General features: G+C 40.3%; 1 protein-coding gene across 3 annotated transcripts in view; it reads left to right on the plus strand.

Moving 5' to 3' along the window:
• Positions 1 to 19,892, plus strand: part of ITGA9 (integrin subunit alpha 9) — a 237,722-nt gene that overhangs the window by 111,247 nt on the left and 106,583 nt on the right. For all 3 annotated transcript variants that reach the window (XM_038123406.1, XM_038123404.1, XM_038123395.1), the window contains exons 16-17: positions 1,196 to 1,351; positions 14,538 to 14,614. In XM_038123406.1, the coding sequence (XP_037979334.1) occupies positions 1,196 to 1,351; positions 14,538 to 14,614 (233 nt within the window). The remainder of the gene's footprint in view (positions 1 to 1,195; positions 1,352 to 14,537; positions 14,615 to 19,892) is intronic.

Below are 19,892 nucleotides of genomic sequence, written 5' to 3' on the forward strand. Positions count from 1 at the left end.
ATGGTTGTCTTGAAACAGATCAAACAGGGTGGTCTGAAAGGCAGTTAGTACCCAGGTTTCCCACATCTGGAAGATGTAATTTTAAAGGCATTGCATCTCAATTGCTTCTTGTGGTTGGCAGGCTGTGTTCAGAGAAACCCACTAATCAGTGCAAGGCAAAGTTGAGAGCTGGCCTACCTGAAGGTTTGATGTCCTTACTTATGGGATTTATTTATTGCCTCAATTTCATCTGTGCTGAATTAATGCCATGTTTTTAAATAACTAAAATTTAAGATGAATGTTTGCCTATGAAAAGTATAGCATTTGCACTTAGGTTTTCTGGTAAATTGGATTTTGGAAGTCAGGACTGAACAGAACACAATGAGCACTTTGTCCTGGCACAGCAATCTGGATTTAGGCATTGCATGTTGTGACAAATGGTATGAATTTTATGGCTCAGGTTCCAGCAACAAGAAAAGGTGATCCTTTTGTCTCATCAGCCAGATAATACGGCATCATTCTATACACCTGGTATGAAGCCTTCAATATACAAATAAAGAAACTGAAAAACTTTGTTCTTTTACAAACTGAAAGTGTTGCTGTGCTGAGGATGGGGGAAACTGTAAATTTTGCTTTGAGAAACATACTGGAAGATGGATTTTCCTGCCCCTGTATGTCTGTAATCCTATTTTATAGCTGCATTAGTATCTTTATTCATCCATTCATTTCACTGATATTGCAAAACAACAAGGGAAGATGGAGTTTTCTGTTCTTTTAATGAGTGGAGCTCACTGAAGGTGATCTCAGTCAGAGTCTAGGATTTTGAAACTCCAGAGATGAAGATTATTTGATCTTTGCTTTTGCAGGAATAATTTAATTGCTTTCTGGTTTTTTAAAAGAAAATAATTTAATTGAAAACCACTTGATTTATAGGTGGGCAAAATATTCCACTGCTTTTGTGTATTGAAGAGTAGATCCCAAAAAAGTAACTTAAAAAAAAAAAAAATTAAGCTTCTGACTTGTTCGTTGTAATGTGTTTATTCCTGTTTGACCTGGAGAAAGATAAAGGAAGTAGGGAAACCTGTCTGCAGTGTTGAATCTGGTTTAATTGCATATTTAATTAAATGATCTTGTTTAATTGAATGTATTATTGTTGGAGATAGAATCTTGCTTGGCTATATGCATAGGTGAAATACGTGTTTGTCTTCTTGTACAGAAAAGAGTGAAGGACGTCATCTCTCCAATTGTATTTGAAGCATCATACAGCCTTGGGGAACATGTGATAGAAAGAGGAAAAGAGGACAAGGAACTAACTGCTCTGAAGCCCATTCTTCGCTGGAAGAAAGGACAAAAGATAGCACAAAGGAATCAGGTCAGATTTGGACTATGTGATTTCCCAAGAAGGCTTGTGGCTGAACTTACAGCAGAGGTGGCTCTAAAAGTGGATTGCTAAGCTCTGGGTCATTTGCACACAGTAGCATTTTTGTACAATCTTTACTATTGCTAACTTCAGTGCTGCTCTTTGATGTAGTAACGGCTTGTGCCTCCAAGGCTGGGCAGCACAAAGTGAGGCCACTTTCTTGTTTCAGGGTGTTAGTGGTGGGAAGGGAAAGATGAGAAAGGTCCTACTCCTTCTGGTTCTTCCCCTAATGAAGGAGGTTCTTGTGAAAGGCCTGGTCCTGGCCTTCTTTCCAGGTTAAGCCTTTGTTAGTGCAGAAGGGGACATGGGAACTGTCTGAGGGGAGAACAGTGGGCAGAAGAACAAAAAATTTGCCTGACTGAACTATCCTCTTTTCTTGAGGACTTCACACATCCAGTCATGTGGCAAGAGAAACCTGCTCCTGCTGTTAATGTAGAACATGCCATGCTAAAAAAGGATGGTTTCTTTTCCCCTCCCCTCCCTTCCCCTCCCCTGCCCTCCCCTCTTCTTTTTTTAGCTATGAGAAGTCTGTCTGGAGTAGATGGTTAGATCTGGTTTTTAACCTTAACAAATTAATTTTCTATTGATATGATAGCATCATCATCTGTAGCATTACTTTATGATTCTGCTCATAAGGTCCCTGAATACTACTTTAAAAAATAGTAACTAAAACATTTTATTTGCTTCACTATATAACGAAATATTTAAACTCGATTTGGTTATAATGCTTGCCCTTTAGAGGCATGATTTTTTTATTCAAGTATGTTTTATTTTTATAAATTTATGTATGAAAGATGCATTCAAGAATTACTTGTTTTTATGAAGAAGGATTGTGGGGCTCTTGTGTATATTAATTCTGTGTTGTTGCAACAATATGATGGGAATTTATGGAGAACTTTAGAACTTTAACACTGCTGTAAACCTGACTATTACATGAACAAAGCTTCTTGTATTTTATATTAGTGGGCTTAAACTCAAAAGATCACATCTTGCCCTGCAGGTGAGTCTCAGATCAATGTTAAAATACCTAAATGCTGAGGTTATAGAGCAAGAACAAAAGTACTTTGGGAATTTCTCTGACTTGTTTTCTTTTGCAATTTGAATGGGAGGGAACCAGTTTAACAATCCCTTTTCTTTTGTTTTCCAGATGTTGTTCAATTAGATTAGTAAGAAAAGGATTTTGACTCTGGGTATGCTGGCAAGTGTCCTTTCAGCCAAGGATGTGACAAGAGCTTCAGAGTTAGTGTGGCAGTCATGGTGACAAAGCCTTTATAAAGTAGCCTCAAGACATAGTCCCAGGGTCCTCAAAGACTAAGTTCATGGGAAAACTAGAATATAGCATTCTCTCTCATAGAAGTCTTGTTATCTTGTAAGTCAAAATAGTTTCAAAAGGCCAAAAGGGACAGTAGGAACCAAAATTAATATAATAAAGGGTTTACATTTTCAAAGAATCTAATGATTATGAAGGAACCTTACATTTTGGAAGTCCAGTTCAAGACACTTGTGTTTTCTGTTTTCAGAAGATATGGCACAGGTGAGGTCAGGTAGACAAAATTAGTGTTAATGTAAATACTAATGTCTTTAAATATAGCTAGTTTTGTGTTGTTTTCAAAAGCCCTAGATCTTGCTGATCCAGAAGTGACTTTCCATTAGCCTCTTTGTTGCCTCCCAAATCCAGTTGCTACCTTCATCCACAGGGGAAAGCGACTAAGTCTTCTTGCTTCAGGGAAATTATTGTGTGTTTAGAACTGGGTTTGGCTTAGTTCTTTGTAAATGGTTTGTACTATAACATTTTTTTTGCATACGCACTGTATAAATACATGTTAACCAAGAAGGAGAAAGCTATCCTGCCAAATACAGTGGGAATTTGTTCTTAGTAGTATCCAGTAATGTATCTTAGAGTTCAAAATGTGACAGGCTAGAATTCTGCCTGTTCTAAATACTGTAATAAAATCAGTAGCTACTATGTGGATGGAGATACCACTTTGTTTTAGGAAAATATTCTCAGCAGATTTAGTTGTGTCACTGTCTCCAGTACTTTGTGAGTGTCAAAACTGTTTGTTAGTTAAAAGAAGAGATAGAAAATGTCCACAACCTCCTCTTCCTACTGTGCCACTGACTTGCAGTGAAAATTTGTGCTCAGTGTTGCACTTCTGGGTGAATGAGATTGCATGTTTCTTCGATGAACTTCACCTTTTTAAAGCAGAGGTCTGTTTTTTGAAATACTTGTGTTTAAAAAGCTGGTTAAGTAAATTAATTAGCTTGGTTGGCAGGCTTGAGAGAGTGTAGAAGGATTTTCATAGAGATGATTTATGAACACATCCAGTTTGCTGCACAAATAATGCCATTCTGCATTTTAAAACATGCATATGCACCTCAATCTCATACAGAGGACAAAAAAATGACAGATCTGGACAGGATGAAATGCGGTGTCCATACACACAGCCTGGTCCAGGTTTGTCAGTGGTGTCTTCTCCAGAGCAGAGATCCATCCCTGTGTTCATTCTTGAGTCAGATCATGTCACGGTCTGCAAGCTGAGCTGTGCCCATGACATTTCTTGGCATTGGAATGACATCTTTATTCTGGCAAGCTGTTGTAATGGCGCTTGGCATGATTTTAACCTATGCCAACTACTGCATTCCTAGGCATTGGTCGGGAGTTAGGATGCTCCTGTCTTGGAGGCAAGGGCAATTCAGTTTCCTGGTGCAGCTGAGTAATTTAGTACAGCTGTCAGTAGTTGGGTAGGTGGTACATTTGAAGATTAATTGACTTATACATAGGCATATTGGAAGTCCTTGGAAGACTGCAGGGATCAGTCTAATTTCCATGTTTCAAATGAAAGAGCTTGCCACAAAACTCCTTCCTCCTTGGCAGGGCAAGCTCCCAAATTATGTTTTGCGTTTATTCTTGCAGAGATCATGGGCCACCCTTCCTGCCTAATTGCAGTTGTTTTCTCTTTGGTTGGAGTGGGATTGCTGAAAGCAATTTATAGTCTTCCCCCTGTAATCCTTTCAGTGGAAACTCTTTTGCTCTCAATGAGTTTGGTCAGCTGAAATAATGGAAAAATGACTGCATTTGGCTTAGGTGGCTTGACAAGTGGCAATGTGTTAGTCAGAGTCTTCCACTCAGCGAAACGGATGAATTCCCCTGTAGTTCTCCTCAGCTGGAAAAGTTTGGTTTACAATCTTCCTCAGTCTATAGCACTGCATGGGGTTGTTGTGACCAAGGTGCAGAACCTAGAATTGGTCTTGTTAAACCTCAAACCATTGGCCTCAACCCATCGATCCAGATCTATATGCAGAGCTCTCCTACCCTCTAGCAGTTCAACACTCTCACCCAACTTGGTGCTGTCCACAAACTTACTGAGGGTGCATTTGATCCCCTTGTCCAGATCATCAGTAACCATATTTAACAGGACTGGTCCCAATAGTGGAGACCTGGGGAACCCCACTAGTGTCTGGCCACCAACGGTGGTTGCGACACCATTCACCACTACTCTTTGGGCCCAGCCCTCCACCCAGTTCTTAACCCAGTAAAGAGTGCACCTGTCCAAGCCATGGGCTGCCAGCTTCTCCAGGAGAATGTTGTGGGAGATGGTGTCAGAGGCTTTGCTGAAGTCCAGGTAGACAACATCCACAGCCTTCCCCACATCCACCAAGTGGGTCACCTGGTTTTAAAAGGAGATCAGGCTGGTTAGGCAGGGCCTGCCCCTCCTAAACCTATGTTGGCTGGGCCTAATCCCCTGGTTGTCCTGTGTAACATTTTTGCCTGGGGTTTTGAGCTGATCAGATAAGCTCTCAACACCCAAACCAGCATAGCTCCAGAATAGCTCCAGTTATACCCCAGAATAGCTCAGCATTCATTGGGAGGTATAAAAGGAGCAGGAGGCTTATGTGACAGTGTCAGGAACAAAAAAGGTTTAATAAAAGGCAAAATGACAAACTCAAAGCCGACCCAGATGCAACAGGTTTATACTTCTGGTAAGACACCTCACAAAAGCAATTTGGTTTCTTTGTTCTGTCCTTTTCTACTAAATGGCCCTGGCGGGACCTTTTGGCTTAAGGCAAATTAGCTGTCCCCAAACTTGGGTGAAGTCCCCAAGGTCCTAGCAGTGATTTTTCTACCTGATCACTGGGAGAAAGTTCTGGGCTCTTTCCTTTTTGGTGGACAGAGGAAAGTTCTGTCACTCTGTCCATAGGGGACACATTCCTACAGTCCTGTATGTGCTACATGATAGTTGCCTTTTTCCTAACTTGCTGGAGATGAAACTCGAGATGATTTCACTAAAGAGGTAATATAAGAGCAGATCTTTATTTGAAGGTTTTCAGAGGCAGTTATGGAAAGATGTCCAGAAAAGCTCACCCCACAGAGATGAGTACATATCTATAGCTTTTAGGAAATTAGAATAATTGAATAATTTATTAGAATAATAAAAAGCACCCATTAGGAAGACAAGTGGTGATTCAATTTCCTCCTAGGTCAAGCCACTTCTCTAGAGCTCCCCCTTGGTACTAGCTGTATTTAGTCTATACAATGTATTTCAAAGAGTTGTTCTCGGCCTTGGTTTCCATGAAAAACCAAGATAGCACAGGGGCTTTGCACCTCTCAGGGCTTGGAGCTCTGGAATTTGTTTTGTCTTCCTGCCTAGGGAAAGGCCATGAAAGATTACTGGGAAAACTAATTACTGGTACAGTAGGCTACAGAGATACAAATACATGAGTGAAGAATACAGAGAACATATAAAAGAAAAACCCAAACTGGCATCATGATTACACTCAAGATGATCAGTTCCATAATTGTGTCAGGCCTCGAGATCAGACTAGCAGGCCTGTAGTTTCCTGCATCCTCCTTTTGGCCTTCTTATGGATGGGCATCACATTGTCCAGCTTCCAGGCACTTGGGGCCTCAGGACTGATGGTAAATGATGGAGAGCAGCTCTTCTGACAGCTTCCTCATCAGCCTAGGATGGATCCCATCTGGTCCCACAGACTTGTGAGTATCGAAGTGGCTCAGCACATCCCTGGCTGCTTCCTTTTGGATTACAGGGGATCAATTCTGCTTCCCGTCTCTGTCTACCACCTTTGAGATCTGGTTGCCATGAGGATAACTGGCCTTACTGTTAAAGAATGATACAAAGAAGGCGTTAGGTACCTCAGCATTTCCTCATCTTTGGTGACTATGATCCCCTCGCATCCATTAAAGAATGGTGATTTTCATTGGCCCTCCTTTTGTTGTTCATGTACTTATAAAAACATTTCTCTTATCTTTTACAGCAGTGGCCAGATTAAGTTCTAGCTAAGCTTTCACCTTTCTAATTTTCTTTCTACATGGTGTAACAACATTTATATACCCTTCCTGACTGCCACTTCTTCCAAAGATCATAAACCCAAGTTCCAGTGAAAGCTCCATGTTCAGCTGCTCTTCTTCCCCAGTTCATCTTTGGGCACATAGGAAGGGTGTTTTTCTAAACCTTTAAGACTTCCATCTTAAAAGTATGTCCAGCTTTCCTGGACTCCCTTCTTATTAAGGGGTTTTCTAGGGGGCTCTCTGAACTAGTGTCCTCAACAGGCCAAAGTCCAGTCTCCTGAAATCCAAGGTGGAGGTTTTGTTGACCCCTTCCTTACTTCACCAAGAATTGAATACTCCATTATGTTATGGTCACTGTGCCAAAGATGTCATCTGACCACCACATTTCCCACCAGCCCTTCTGTTTGTAAAAAGCAGGTCTAGCAGAGTACCCCACTTGCTAAGCTCACTTACCAGTTGTGTCAGGAAGTTGTCTTCCACACACTCGAGAAACCTTCTTGACTGCCTCCTCTCCACTGTGTTGAGTTTCCAGCAGACATCTCACAAGTTAGTGTCCCACAAGAACAAGGGCTAGCAATTTTGAAACATCAGCCAGAGGCTTACAGAAGAGTTAATCCATCCCTTCATCCCGGCTGGGTTGTCTATAATAGACTCCTATCAGGATGTCTGCGTTGCTGGCCTTCCCCCGATTCTTACCCACAGATACTCAACCTTGTCATCATAATCCTTGATAGACAGTTGAAAGACTTCTTAATGTACAGAGCCACACCATCACCTCTTTCTCACTGCCTTTTATAGAATCATAGAATCGTCAAGGCTGGAAGAGATCTTTAAGATCAAGTCCAGCAATCAACCCAGTACTACCACTCCAACCCCTAAACAACATCAGTTTACTAAACAACACCAGTGCCAGATCCAGATAATTCTTAAATACCTCCAGGGATGGTGACTCCGTTAGAGCCCTGGGCAACCTTTTCCAATGCCTGACCACCCTTTTTCTAATATGTAATCTGATTTTCATCTGTCTCAGCTTAAGGACTTTTCCACTGCAGGCACAGTAGAAGACACTGGCCCCCACTTCACTACAACCTCCTTTTAGGTAGTTGTAGAGACCAGTGAGGTCCCTCCTGAGCCCCTCTTCTCAACAAACCCAGCCCCTCAGCCATTCCTCATAAGACACTTTTTCCAGACCTTTCACAAGCCTTGTTGCCCTTCCTTGAAGATGCTCCACTCCAGCATTTCAATGTCCTTTTAAAGTGACATGCCCAGAACTGAACACAGTACTTGAGGTATGGTCTCACCAGTGCCAAGTACAGGAGGGTAATCTCTGCCCTGGTCCTGCTGGCCAAACTATTCTTCATACAGGCCAGGATGCCATTGATCTTTTTGGCCACCTGGGCACACTGCTGGCTCATATTGAGCATCCTCAGGTCACTTTCTGCTGAACAGCTCAGATCAACCCTCCCACCCAATTTGATGTGTCCTGCAGATTTACTGAGGGTACACTCTATGCCCTCATCCAGATCACCAATAACTATTTTAAAAAGGACCAGCCCTAAAACTGAGCCCCAGGGAACACCACTAGTGACTGGCCACCAACTGGATTTAGCTTCATTCACCATAAGTCTCTGGGTCCAGCTGTACAGCCATTTTTTTACCTATCGAAGATTCCACCTTCTGAAGTACTTGTAGCCATGAATTGCAGCACTCCAGTCTTGTGAGTCATCCCGCTTCATTTCCATGATGGCAACTACATCATAGCTTTCCCACTGCACAATGGCCTCCAGCTTCTCCTGTTTGTTATGATACTGTGTGCATTGGTGTAGGTGCACTTCAACTGGGCTGTTGATTTCACCCCCAACAGTGGTATGCTGCCCCTGGGCTCATCTCTAATGAGCCTGGTCTTATTCCCTTCCGCCTTCAAACCTAGTGCTCTTCACCTTCAAACCTAGTGCTTTGATGAAGTCTGTGTGGAGCCGAGGGAGCTTGATAGCTAACCTTCATCCCCTGCACCATGTAGTACCAGCAGATTGGTTTCACTCCCCTGGTATTGCTGCCTTTGTCATGTGTTCACTCCACCACTCAGTTAGGGATATTGTGGAAATAATGTATTCTCATTTTAGCCAGCACATCTGATGAAATCCTGGAATGTTTTTCACAGTAATAATTGCTCTTCTAGTCGGAATTTAAATCAGCCACTTTGTTTGGCTCAGCAGCATATATAAATGAACTATTTCCATGATATAGTACAGTATAATAAAGTAAAGCATGGGATATAGTATAGTAAAGCATGGGATGCCTCAAAAGACTCAGTCTATATTTCTTTTTCTATGGTTAGTAGACATGTAGGTAATTGCTTTATTTTTCAGGCAACTTGAAGGTTTAAAATCAAAATAAATTTAGGTCTAAAATCAAGCTTCTGTGTAGATACTTAGTCACATTGATGTAATTGGTTTGTAAAGCTATAAACAGAAAGTACTTCCTAGAAAAGTTAGTGAGAGTTGCTTACAGCTCAGCATTTGAAAATTGGATCATATATCCTGGTTTCTAAATACGAGCCAGGAACTCGGCTTCACCAGATAACATGTTTATAATCAGATAGCATCAATATCTAAAAACTAAATAATTATTAGAATGGCAAACCCCCTTATTGAATTGGTTTTGTGTTACTAGCATGATCTAATTGCCAAGTCATCTCTGCACATACCTCAGGGTTGGTGACAATTTACTGGAAATCACTGTAGAGATTGAAGTACTGTATTCTTAATCCTGATTATTTTGCATAGCATAGGTATTCCTGCAGAAGTCCATGACACAGTTAATGAAATTAAAGGAATGGATCCTCAAATACCAAAGGCCAGCACTGCCATTTTTATGGGATGCCATCTCAACCTTTTGTAGACTGATGTGTGAGGAAAATTGTTAAATGTCTGATCTAGAGTGAATCACTGTTCTCTTATCCAGTTCATAAAATGACATGTTTTCAAGGGTACTTTTGAGAATTCTGTTTCTCTTCCTTCTCTTCAAACACTGACCTTCAGCTGTTGCGTTTCCTTTCTGTGAAAGCATAGGCAGAACTCTTACTAAAATAGTGCTGGAAACCTCTCAAACTCTTGATAGTAGACTTTGGCTACAACGTGAAATTTCTATGTGCTTTCCTGAATTTTGGTAGGTTGGATATTTTGAAAAGCTTTTTTCTCCCCATTAATTTATTCAAAGACTTCCAGTATTTTCTCTGAACTCCTAGAAAACACTTCTCCAGTATTTTTTAGGAGTGGCACAGGAGATACTTAATTTTTTTATGTTTCCTGTTCTCTTCTCTACTTCCAGAAACATAGATTTGTTTAATTTTAGATAGCCATTGAAAGAAAGTGAAGCAGTTTAGTAAGCCTGGTATGAAATCATAGATCACTCTCCTCAGAGCACAGAACTCTGATCATTAGGCTGAAGCCAGGTTCCTTCTTACTTGTTTTAACTCCTATCAGCTTTCAGTAGAGTCCACTACCAGCAAGAAGGAAAAGGAGAGTATCTACATGCCCAATACCCAGCAACTTTATCTTTAGGATGGCTTAGGATGCAGGAACGAGAGATTTATCCCTCTCCTACTTTCTCCTACATTTACCCCTGGCCTTTGCCACAAAATGTGGAATTTAGTCCGTATGCTTCTCTTCAAGAGGCATAATGGACAAAAGATACTTGCTCTGAGGCCCTGTCTACCTGAGGCTCTGTCTACCTATGTAGACATATTCCCTTCCTGATCAGCTCTAGATCTCTCCTTACTGTAGGTTTGATTGTGTATAGATGTGTATATTCATTTTTTATAATGAGTGTACTTTAATGTAGGATTTCTGGCTTACCTTCTGGAGGACGTGGGTGCCATCCATCTTTCCTAACCCCTCAGGGAGATATCTGTCACATTACTGGACCTCCCAAGGAGCGTAATCTTTTTTACTCAGAAAAGTTGCCATGCAGAATTTGAGAAAATTGTGTTTGTCAAGAAGGTTTGGTGACTTGATGGGAACTGTTCTGGAACAATTTCCCGAAGCTGCTAGGTTCTGTGCTGCAGTGGAGAGAGTGCAGAGAGGAATCATGAACCCTGGAAATGCTGGGTTTTGTCCCTGCTTTGCTGAACATCTGGTGATAGAAGGAAGTCTGAGAGACTCACTGAGAATGAACTTTACACTAGTTTTGTGTTTATACAGTGATGATGTGTCCTAGGAGCATTGAGGTTATCCGGTTCCTGTTACTGGGCACGCAAACACTTATTTTTCTCGTGGAAATGCTAGACAACTATGTGGTGGCCTTGAGATAAGAGATGCAGCTGTGTTTCTCGTGGCAATTTTTGCCCTGATCTCCACCTCTCACCTTGTACTCCTAAATTTTTCATGTATGTATTTCATATGTAAGGAAGCTTCCTGGCCTTATCTATATATATTCAAATTTGTGAGGCACATGGTACAATGTTAGTGGAATACAATTAAATTTCATAAAACCACTGTTCAGAATTGCTCCTCTTCACTTTGGGTAACAGTAACAGCAAAAATTATGAGCTGCTTCCACAGTTAATTTCATCCTACTTCCTTATTTCAATTGTGAATAACACATATAACCCATAGATTACCTTCTTCAACAATTTTAATATTTTAAGAGCTCTATAAATCCTCAAAGCTGGTATTGTAAAGCTGCAACCACTTTTAAGATTGCTTGGAGTTAAAATTAGTGGTAATGTTGTAGTAGGGTCTGCACCGTATCCCAGGAATGGACTCCTGCTCTAACAACATGCAGTGTTAAGTTAGGTACAGTTTCTGGCCCAAAGAAACTGCAGCTCAAGTAGACCATGTAAGGGCACAGTAACAATATCCAAGTAGTTTTCACAAGTGCTATGATGCCTTAAAGTGTCTTTACTTCTTAATTGTTTGGGAGGAATTTAAACAGCCAGGAATTAGTCAGCCTTAAAGGTAGAAGTATCAAAAGGGTGGGGAAGAAAAGGCTCATGTTAGTGGAGAAGAAAATGGAGGAAATAGCCTGTGAGGAGCTTGAGGCTCGAGACTCTAGAAGACATATAAAAAGGGAAGGTGGACAGAGTCCAGGAAGGCCAGGGAAATAGTGGAAAATAGCAAAACAGTTCACAGATGTCATTAACCTGGAACTGAGCTGATGAATCAATTGTGCTTGCATGTATGCATCCTAGGAGCCTGTTGGACTGGAAATCCAGACCAGCCAGCTGCTTTGAGGTGAGAGAGCTCCCCCAAACTTGAACAGGTTCAAGGTCCTCCACAGAAGCAAACAATTCACTCCTACACAGCTATAGATCTTGGAGCTCACCATCCTTAATTTCCTTCTCCCAGCCCAGTGTTGTGTAGAAACCTGGGTATCTATGACAAGGAAACACTCCCAATGTATTTCAAAGTAGCTTGCTTTCTAGTACAGGGTATGCTGGAAGAGATACATTCTAAGCGATTTTAGAAAATGAAGTATGTGTTCATTCTTTCTGAGTAACAGTTAACTATAGATTTAGTAAGAAAATTCCAGAATTATTAAATAGTTGCTTAAATGTACTTACAGTATTTTATACTTTGAAAAGTGCAGATAATTTCTTTGATTGCTGTGTTCACTTTGCCAAGACTTCTGCAATTCAAACAGAGAAACTGACAGGCTAGAATTTTTTTACAGTTTATTATTGTTTCTCCTCTGAGGTTTACCAGCAGTCTTTGCTATGTGAAACTACTGCAGTGGTTTGAGGATTAATTCTGAGGACTTTTGAAACTATACCTCTGAAATGTGCCATGTTTGAGAGGGAAGCCTAGTGCTGATTCCTGTCACATGATTTATTCTTGTCCTTTGGTTGTGGTAATCTTTATTAAGGATGAAGGGTAAGTTCAGTCTTCGTTTCTAAATCCCCCAAAAATTTCACTTCTGAGATTCTGAGAAAGCAAAAGGTTGGGAAGAAAAATGAAAGAGCAAAGTAAATAGCCTGGATCAGCTGGCCACCTTCCACCTTTCTTCTTTTGAAACACAGTACAACCTACAGCACAGTTTGATATCTGTTATCAAACTGATGCCTTAAAGAACTTAGAAATAAAACAACACACTTTCAAGACAATATTAGTATAGGACATAATATAAGGCTAATCTTTACTGGAGGCCTGCAGGAGCAGATACAGAAAATGCCCACACCCACACAGGGTAAAAACAGTTTTATAAGTTTAGCAAATTAGCATAACTAACAAAAATCTCTAATTAGAGATAGAAGTGGTAAGGTAGTTCCCACTTGGTTCAACTCTTTTCTAAATCCCCCCCCCCCCCTTAGATAGGAACTAAACTTTTTTTATGAAAATGTGTCTTGAAGAGCTGGTTTCAACCTTGGCTTCTAGGAAGAATCAAGATAGGACAGGGGCCCTGGACCTCCCAGCTTGGAGACTCTGGAATGTATTTTGTCCTTCTGCCTATCAGGGAAAAAGGTAGGGAAAGGTACTGGGGCTAGCTAGGAACTATATAACTATAGAACAATAGAGCTATGAATATATTTTAAGGAAATATAAAAGCAAAAAGGCAAAATTCATTTTGGCATCACAACAATTAACTTCATAAACATCCACTCCTTTTTGGTGAGCTCACACAGCATAGGAAAAGGAGAACAAACTGCCTGCTTAGTCAAGAACCTTCCTGGAAAGCAAAGGACTAGAAGTGTCTATGCCCTCTGGGCTTAAGAGTCAAGTCTTTTCCCAGTCCTGATAAAGTTGGGCAGAGCTCTTAAAAAATGTACTCACTTGGTATGGTTGGCATTTTTTTGCTTTCTCAGTCTCTCCAACCCAATCTGACTGTTACGTGTATCCTGCACAGATTTTCCCTGTCCTTGCATTTATGATTGAAATATATTTACTTTGGTAATAACAGTCATGAAGCTTGTAGAAATGAACACTCATTTTAAAGGAAGAGATGAGTGGATTGTCAGGTTTCCTAGCTGAACAGTGTTGGCAACATTCATATTGGGTATTTGAATATTTGGTAGGCTGAAGAGCATTACACCTCTGAAAGAATGAATCCTCCAGCCTGAAAAGTCTAGCCCTATGTTTAGAAAGGTATTGGTCTGTGGTCTAAACAGCAGGGGAAAGTAAATGGCATATTGGTTTCTTCGATGCAAGGGGCATGTTCCTGTTCTCTTCTTTCACTTTCTGGTGGCTGTCTCGTTTAGCCATGGTAAACTACTGCCACTTAAATAGTATGCCCATATGTTGTCCTTCATAATTCCTAGCTTTATCAATCTGTTACATCTCCTCAGTATTACCAGAGTTCACAAGGTTGACAATGGTTCCATTATTTAAGACTATCACTGATACATAACAGTCTTTATAATTTTCTACTGCTTGCATGATGGCAGAAATGTTTCCTGCCATATGTAAAATCTAGGGAAAATGTTTGCTGTATGATTTCCTTACTTGCAATCCTTAGGACTGAAAATAGTTTCATAAGTACTTCATATTCTGATTCATTTTTTATGCACATAGCTGGGGAAGACAATGAAGAATGCCAGAACTATGGTATTAGCAGTTACTCTTGTCAGATGAGAAGGGAGAATGGATTGAGGAAAACCTCTGAAAGAGAGTCTGGATTTGATGAAACTTCTTGTTCAGTTAGAAGATAGTAAAACCAGTTCTGAAAAAGATAAGATTTGCCTCAACTTGAATTTCTTTAACACTCACACCATATATCCCTGTATCACAGATTTTGGTCTTGTTTTTATTTCGCCCAAGCATGTTCGTTTTTGTTTTTTGAATTTTGATCTTACTCTTTTAATGTTTTAACAGTTCTTTCCTCTGTTTTTCACAGACTGTTTTTGAGAGGAACTGTCAATCTGATGACTGTGCTGCTGATTTGAAACTTCAGGGTAAATTACTGCTATCTAGGTGAGTAGGTGAACTTTTATTTTCTTTCTTGCACAGTACTACGCAATTCATTTTATGTGGAATGCCATTGTATTGCCACGTCTGGGGTCACCATTTATTACCGTGGGTCTTCTGGGCAGTCAGGACTTGGTGAAGCGAAGGAGAGATCTTGACTCCATTTCAGAAGGCTGGTTTATTTTATTATGATATATATTACATTAAAAAAAGACCACACTATAACTATACTACAAAGAACAGAGAGAGAAGAATCATCAGAAGGCGAGACAGGAATAGAAAAGAATGAATAACAAAGTTCTGTGACTCCTAGAGAGTCTGAGAGTTGCTGCCTCCTCGATTGGCCACCAAGTAGAAACATCCCACATTGACCAATCGAGGAAGCACCTGCTGCATTCCACAGTAGCAGATAACAAATTGTTTACATTTGAAGCTGAGGCCCTCTCAGCTTCTCAGGAGAAGAAAATCCCACCAAAGGGATCCTCACAAAACATCACAACCACACCATTGGAAAGTCAAAATACAAACAGAGATGTTTTAGATCCAGACTAGAAAGATGGTGACAGTGATGTCACCTTCAGTGCAAAAGGTCTTGAGATGTTCACAGAATCTGAACTCTTGTGATGGTAGGCTCTGGTCACATAAAGTGCAAGACACCTTCACCTTAACAGTCACAATGGACAAAATCAGAGAAAATAAATAGAATAGCAGAGAGAGACAAAGAAAGTAAAGATGCATGCACAAATCAAGTACCAATGTGGAACATGTAATTTTTCAAAAAGAATAAAATACTGTTCCTGACACAGTAGAAGTAAAACTGCCTGCAGAAAAGTAATTTGTTCTGTCACATGTAAGGCTTCAAAAAACCCCTCTGGACATGGCAAATTATCTTCAAACTACTGTTTTCTGTTTCTCAACTTGCAGTTTTGCAAACTCTTCTGAATACTTATCCTTTCAAATTCTTCTTGTTGCAACTTGGGGATGAGTGTCTGATTTCAGTTTCATCTGGGATAATAAAACTCATCAAATAGACCAGAGTTGAAGTTTATGTTCTTTCTCTTGTAACTGGTGTTATGACTAAGGTGTGATGGTTGGCTCATGCAAATGAGTAGGCATTGTTGAGTGTGGTGGGGAGAGGTTCTGTTGGGGTTAGCGATTCTTTTGACATCTACGTTTGTTGTTCCAGTGTGGTTTTGAACCCTTTTCTGTTCTCCCTTCAATCCTCCTCACCCTGTGAGGTGGCTGCCTGGAGGGTCTGGCTGATGGGACTCTCAGGGAATGTGGGGAAGGGCGTGTGCTTGACCCTCGTGGGAGACGGCAGGGAGTGGGGGACACTTTTTGCTGGGAGGCCTGGCAGGGTAGCATTGCACCACCAATCAAGATGAAGGAAGAACTCCACCAATGAAAGGCATGGAAGGACATATAAGGACTGCTCATAAATATTAATGAAGCTGATGTAATCTTGAGCATATAAAAGTAGAGATGCTTCTTTTTAAGCTGAGCCTCTGGTGAGCGGAAGGAGTCTCACTATGCTCCCAATGCTGTCCTCCCCCTTTGCTTTTTAATTTTAATGGGTTCTAATTAAATTTTCTTTACTCATTCTCACCTGAGCTCTGAGTCATTTATAATACTGGTCTGAGTCATTTATAATACTGGTGATCCTAGGAAAGAGCCTATTGTTTTGCCTGGACGTGTACTCAGTTTGGGGATAAATCAGACTTAAAGTGAACATCACATGACTTCTGTTTCCTTTTTTTTTTCCCCCAGTATTTTTAGAGATGGAAATGCTGATGAGAGTTATTTAGTTGTGTGCCAGAGATTTTGTTACTTGATGGAGAATCTGTGAAGTGCTTTGCTTTCAGGTCAGGAGAGTGAAAGACAAAAAAGAAACAACCCAAACAAGACAACAAATATAGAAGAGCTAATAGTTACAGACATGTTTTATATAAATCTGCAGCATGGTGTAGCAGCACTTGGAGACAAAACTGAAACAGAGTCAAGTCTGAGAAGTTACAGACTTTTCCAGACAGGACTGAAATCCACATGAATGTTTTGGGGGATTGGCTGGGAGCAGGTTAGGTTACAGGCTACAGAGTCCAAGGTTTGACTGCAGTTAGTCTGGATATTTGACTCAGTTTTTGTGTTGAGCAGAATCTGTTGAGAGCTAGATAGGTGTCTGTGTAGATTAGAGAAGCTAGTGAAGGATTTTGTGCCACAGTTGAGGAATAAACAGCAAGGGACAAATCCTAAAACTTGTCAGTCAGTGTATAGTAATCATTACAGTAAGAGCTGCAGTTGGTATTGGACCATTACGCTGTTTATTTTTACAGCTGTTATTTAAGTTATCTTGGCAATTTATAAGTCCTACCTGTCATAAGAGCTTAGGATATTCAAATACAGTTTCTACATTTGTATAGCAGAATATTCAACAAATGCTCTCAAATTTGCTTTACTCAGTGACAACCTGAAGTCCTTTTTGAAATTAACAGGGTGTTGTCAAATCTCTGCACAGTAGGGGCTTTCTTTAGCCCTTTAGCTAAAGGGCTCTGTAAGCTTCAGTTATTAAAAAATAGCACAATGAATATCTCTTACAAAACCAGATTCTTGTTATTATTGCATATAAAATTACCAAGAAACATGCTATGGATTCTGATTTTAAACAAGTGCTGTCTTGAATTTTTCCATCCCCATGTGTTTCATGCAAATAATCCTATCAAAATTTTTCCACATTATTATTGATTATGATAAGTGTGTGTAGAAAGCAAATGTTTTCTAAAGAGCAAAAAACATGACTCATTTATTATTGTCTGCACAAAACATTTGACTTCACTGTTAGCAAGGTTATATTAATACCTTTGTCTAAATAATCACCTAAATTTGGTGGACTTAGAAAGGATGCAATTAATGCTGCACAGATACACTGAGTTGAAATAAACAGGATGTTTATAGGAAGGCAGTGGTAAGTTCGGTGGTGGCCTACAGGCCAGCTGTAGGCCTCAAACGATAAATACTTATAAAATGATAATGGAAATAAGTAATTAGTTACATAATTACCTTACTTACATAATTTGACCAGTAAGAGCAGGCTCAGGCTGCTGGAGACTCAAGCTTCTATTGGCTGGCTGAGCAGGAAGTAACTGGCTCAGCCAATGAGGATTAACCTCATGGGCTCCTGAGGTATATAAGGGAGCAAGATCGGAATAAAGTGGACTGTTGCTGCATGAACTCAGTGTGTCTTGTTGTTGGTCTGTCTCTGAAACTGTGATAAGTTCTATCTCTCAGGTCTGCTGCAGCTCTTTGAAAATGTTGCTGGGCCTGTGGATGGGGTGGTTTGGTTGAGATCGTCTACTTTGGCTGGCAAAAGACTTTCTCACCAAGAAAGTAAGTTGCCCAGATCTTAGAGGAATGGTGCCCTGAGTACTACTACCTAATTCAAAGGTAGTTAACAGAGGAAAGGTATAAAAAGTTGGTTTTGGTGGTGGAGAAAGCTGTGAAAATGCTAGTGGTATTCAGCATATTCACAAATTATATGGGAAATAATCTGCTAGGATTGAAGAGCAAGATGATAATGTTTGCTAATCCTATTAAACTATTCAGAGCAATGAAAGTAACAAGAAAGAAGGTATGCTTTCATGAAGTGTGTGGTTAATATGTGGATTTTACTGTTTGGGATAGTGTAAATGCTGAGACTGTATATATAGTAGTGAAATGGCAAATATAAATTCTGAAAGTTGCAGAAATAAATCAGCAAAATGCTACTCTGTACTTGTCTTGTTCTTCCATTGTTGTCTTACTTTTAGACATAGTTGGACAGAGGGCTCTCTGCTATATAAACTGGCTGTCCTTACACACTTTTCTTAAATTTGTAGCATGTTAGAGGCAAAAGTTGTTAAGAGTTCAAACCATGCCTTGCTGTATATGGCAAGGTATAGTTTTGTTCATCACTATATGTGCTTTCAAATGTGTGCTGGTTACAGCATATATGTGCATAGGAAGTTCGCTCAGATTACATTATCATCAAAAGAATTGTTTGCATTCTTATGAGCTCAGGAGCTGCACAAGCTACCGTGATACAGAGTTCACCCATGATACATTTGAATCATTAGAATTACCCAGTTAAAAGATGGCATCCAGCTTTGAAGATATGAAACCCCAGCCTGTAACCAACACTATACAGCCACTCCCTCACTCTTCCACCAGAAGAATTGGATAGAAAATTGTAAGGGTAGAAGCAGGAAAACGTGTGGGTTGAGATAAAGACAGTTTCTTACAGGATGCAAAATCCGTGCCCACAAACGAAGAAAACTAAGGAATTAAGTCGCCACTTCCCATGGACGGGCAGGTGTTGAGCTATCTCCAGTGGGCCATCACACATAACATTGACTTGGGAAGACAAATGCCATCACTCCAAATATCTCCCCTTTCTCCTTCTTCCCCTCACTTTTTATACTAAGCATAATGTTATATGGCATAATCAGTTGGGGTCATCTGCCCTACCTGTGTCTCCTTGCAGCTTCCCATGCCACCCCTCGCTTCCTTGCCAGCATGGCAGTATGAAAAGTAGAAAAGGCCTTAGCTCTGTATAAGTCTGGCTCAGGAGTAACAAAAAGATCTCTGTATTATCAAGCCTGTGTTCTGCACAAATGAAAAACACATATAAATAAATACAAATAAAAATATTTTTATATTTTTAAAATATATAAATGAAATGCCTGCTGGGCAAGCTGACACCATTCACTGTGAATTCACAGAAGAGGACAGGATAGGACTGTTTGGAAGCAGGTGATGATAAAAAAATATTAAAGCCTTCTAACTTTATCTGAAAGTTTTTGCAAAGATACAGGAAGCTAGAGATGGGATGTGTTCTTCTTTTGAATGTTTCTGTTACAGTGAAAGGAGTCCTTGGGGACTTGGGTTAAAGACCAGGGTTACATGCTCTATTGGATTGAAGAAGAGTTAAGATGCATATATTCTGGATTAATTCTGGAATTTATTCTGTTTTCAGTTAACAGATAAATCTCTTTAAGGCATGTGCACCTTCATTAGCATCAGTTTGCATGCAAACCCATCCCAGCTTCCTGAAGGGATTGCTGGACAAAGGAGCCAGCAATCTTTTTGCTTGTGACAGATGGTAAGCAGGGTAAGGGTCATGGACTGTGGCTTGGCTGGTTCAGACCAGAAATTTGGAAGAACCTTCTTATGTAGGCAGTACATGCTGCTCAGGAATAAGATGTGCAGAGATGGCATGCTCTGCCATCCTGGGTTTTAGGACTAGTTTGAATAA

The sequence above is a fragment of the Motacilla alba genome, chromosome 2, assembly GCF_015832195.1.
Source record: "Motacilla alba alba isolate MOTALB_02 chromosome 2, Motacilla_alba_V1.0_pri, whole genome shotgun sequence".
NCBI classification, from domain to species: domain Eukaryota; kingdom Metazoa; phylum Chordata; class Aves; order Passeriformes; family Motacillidae; genus Motacilla; species Motacilla alba.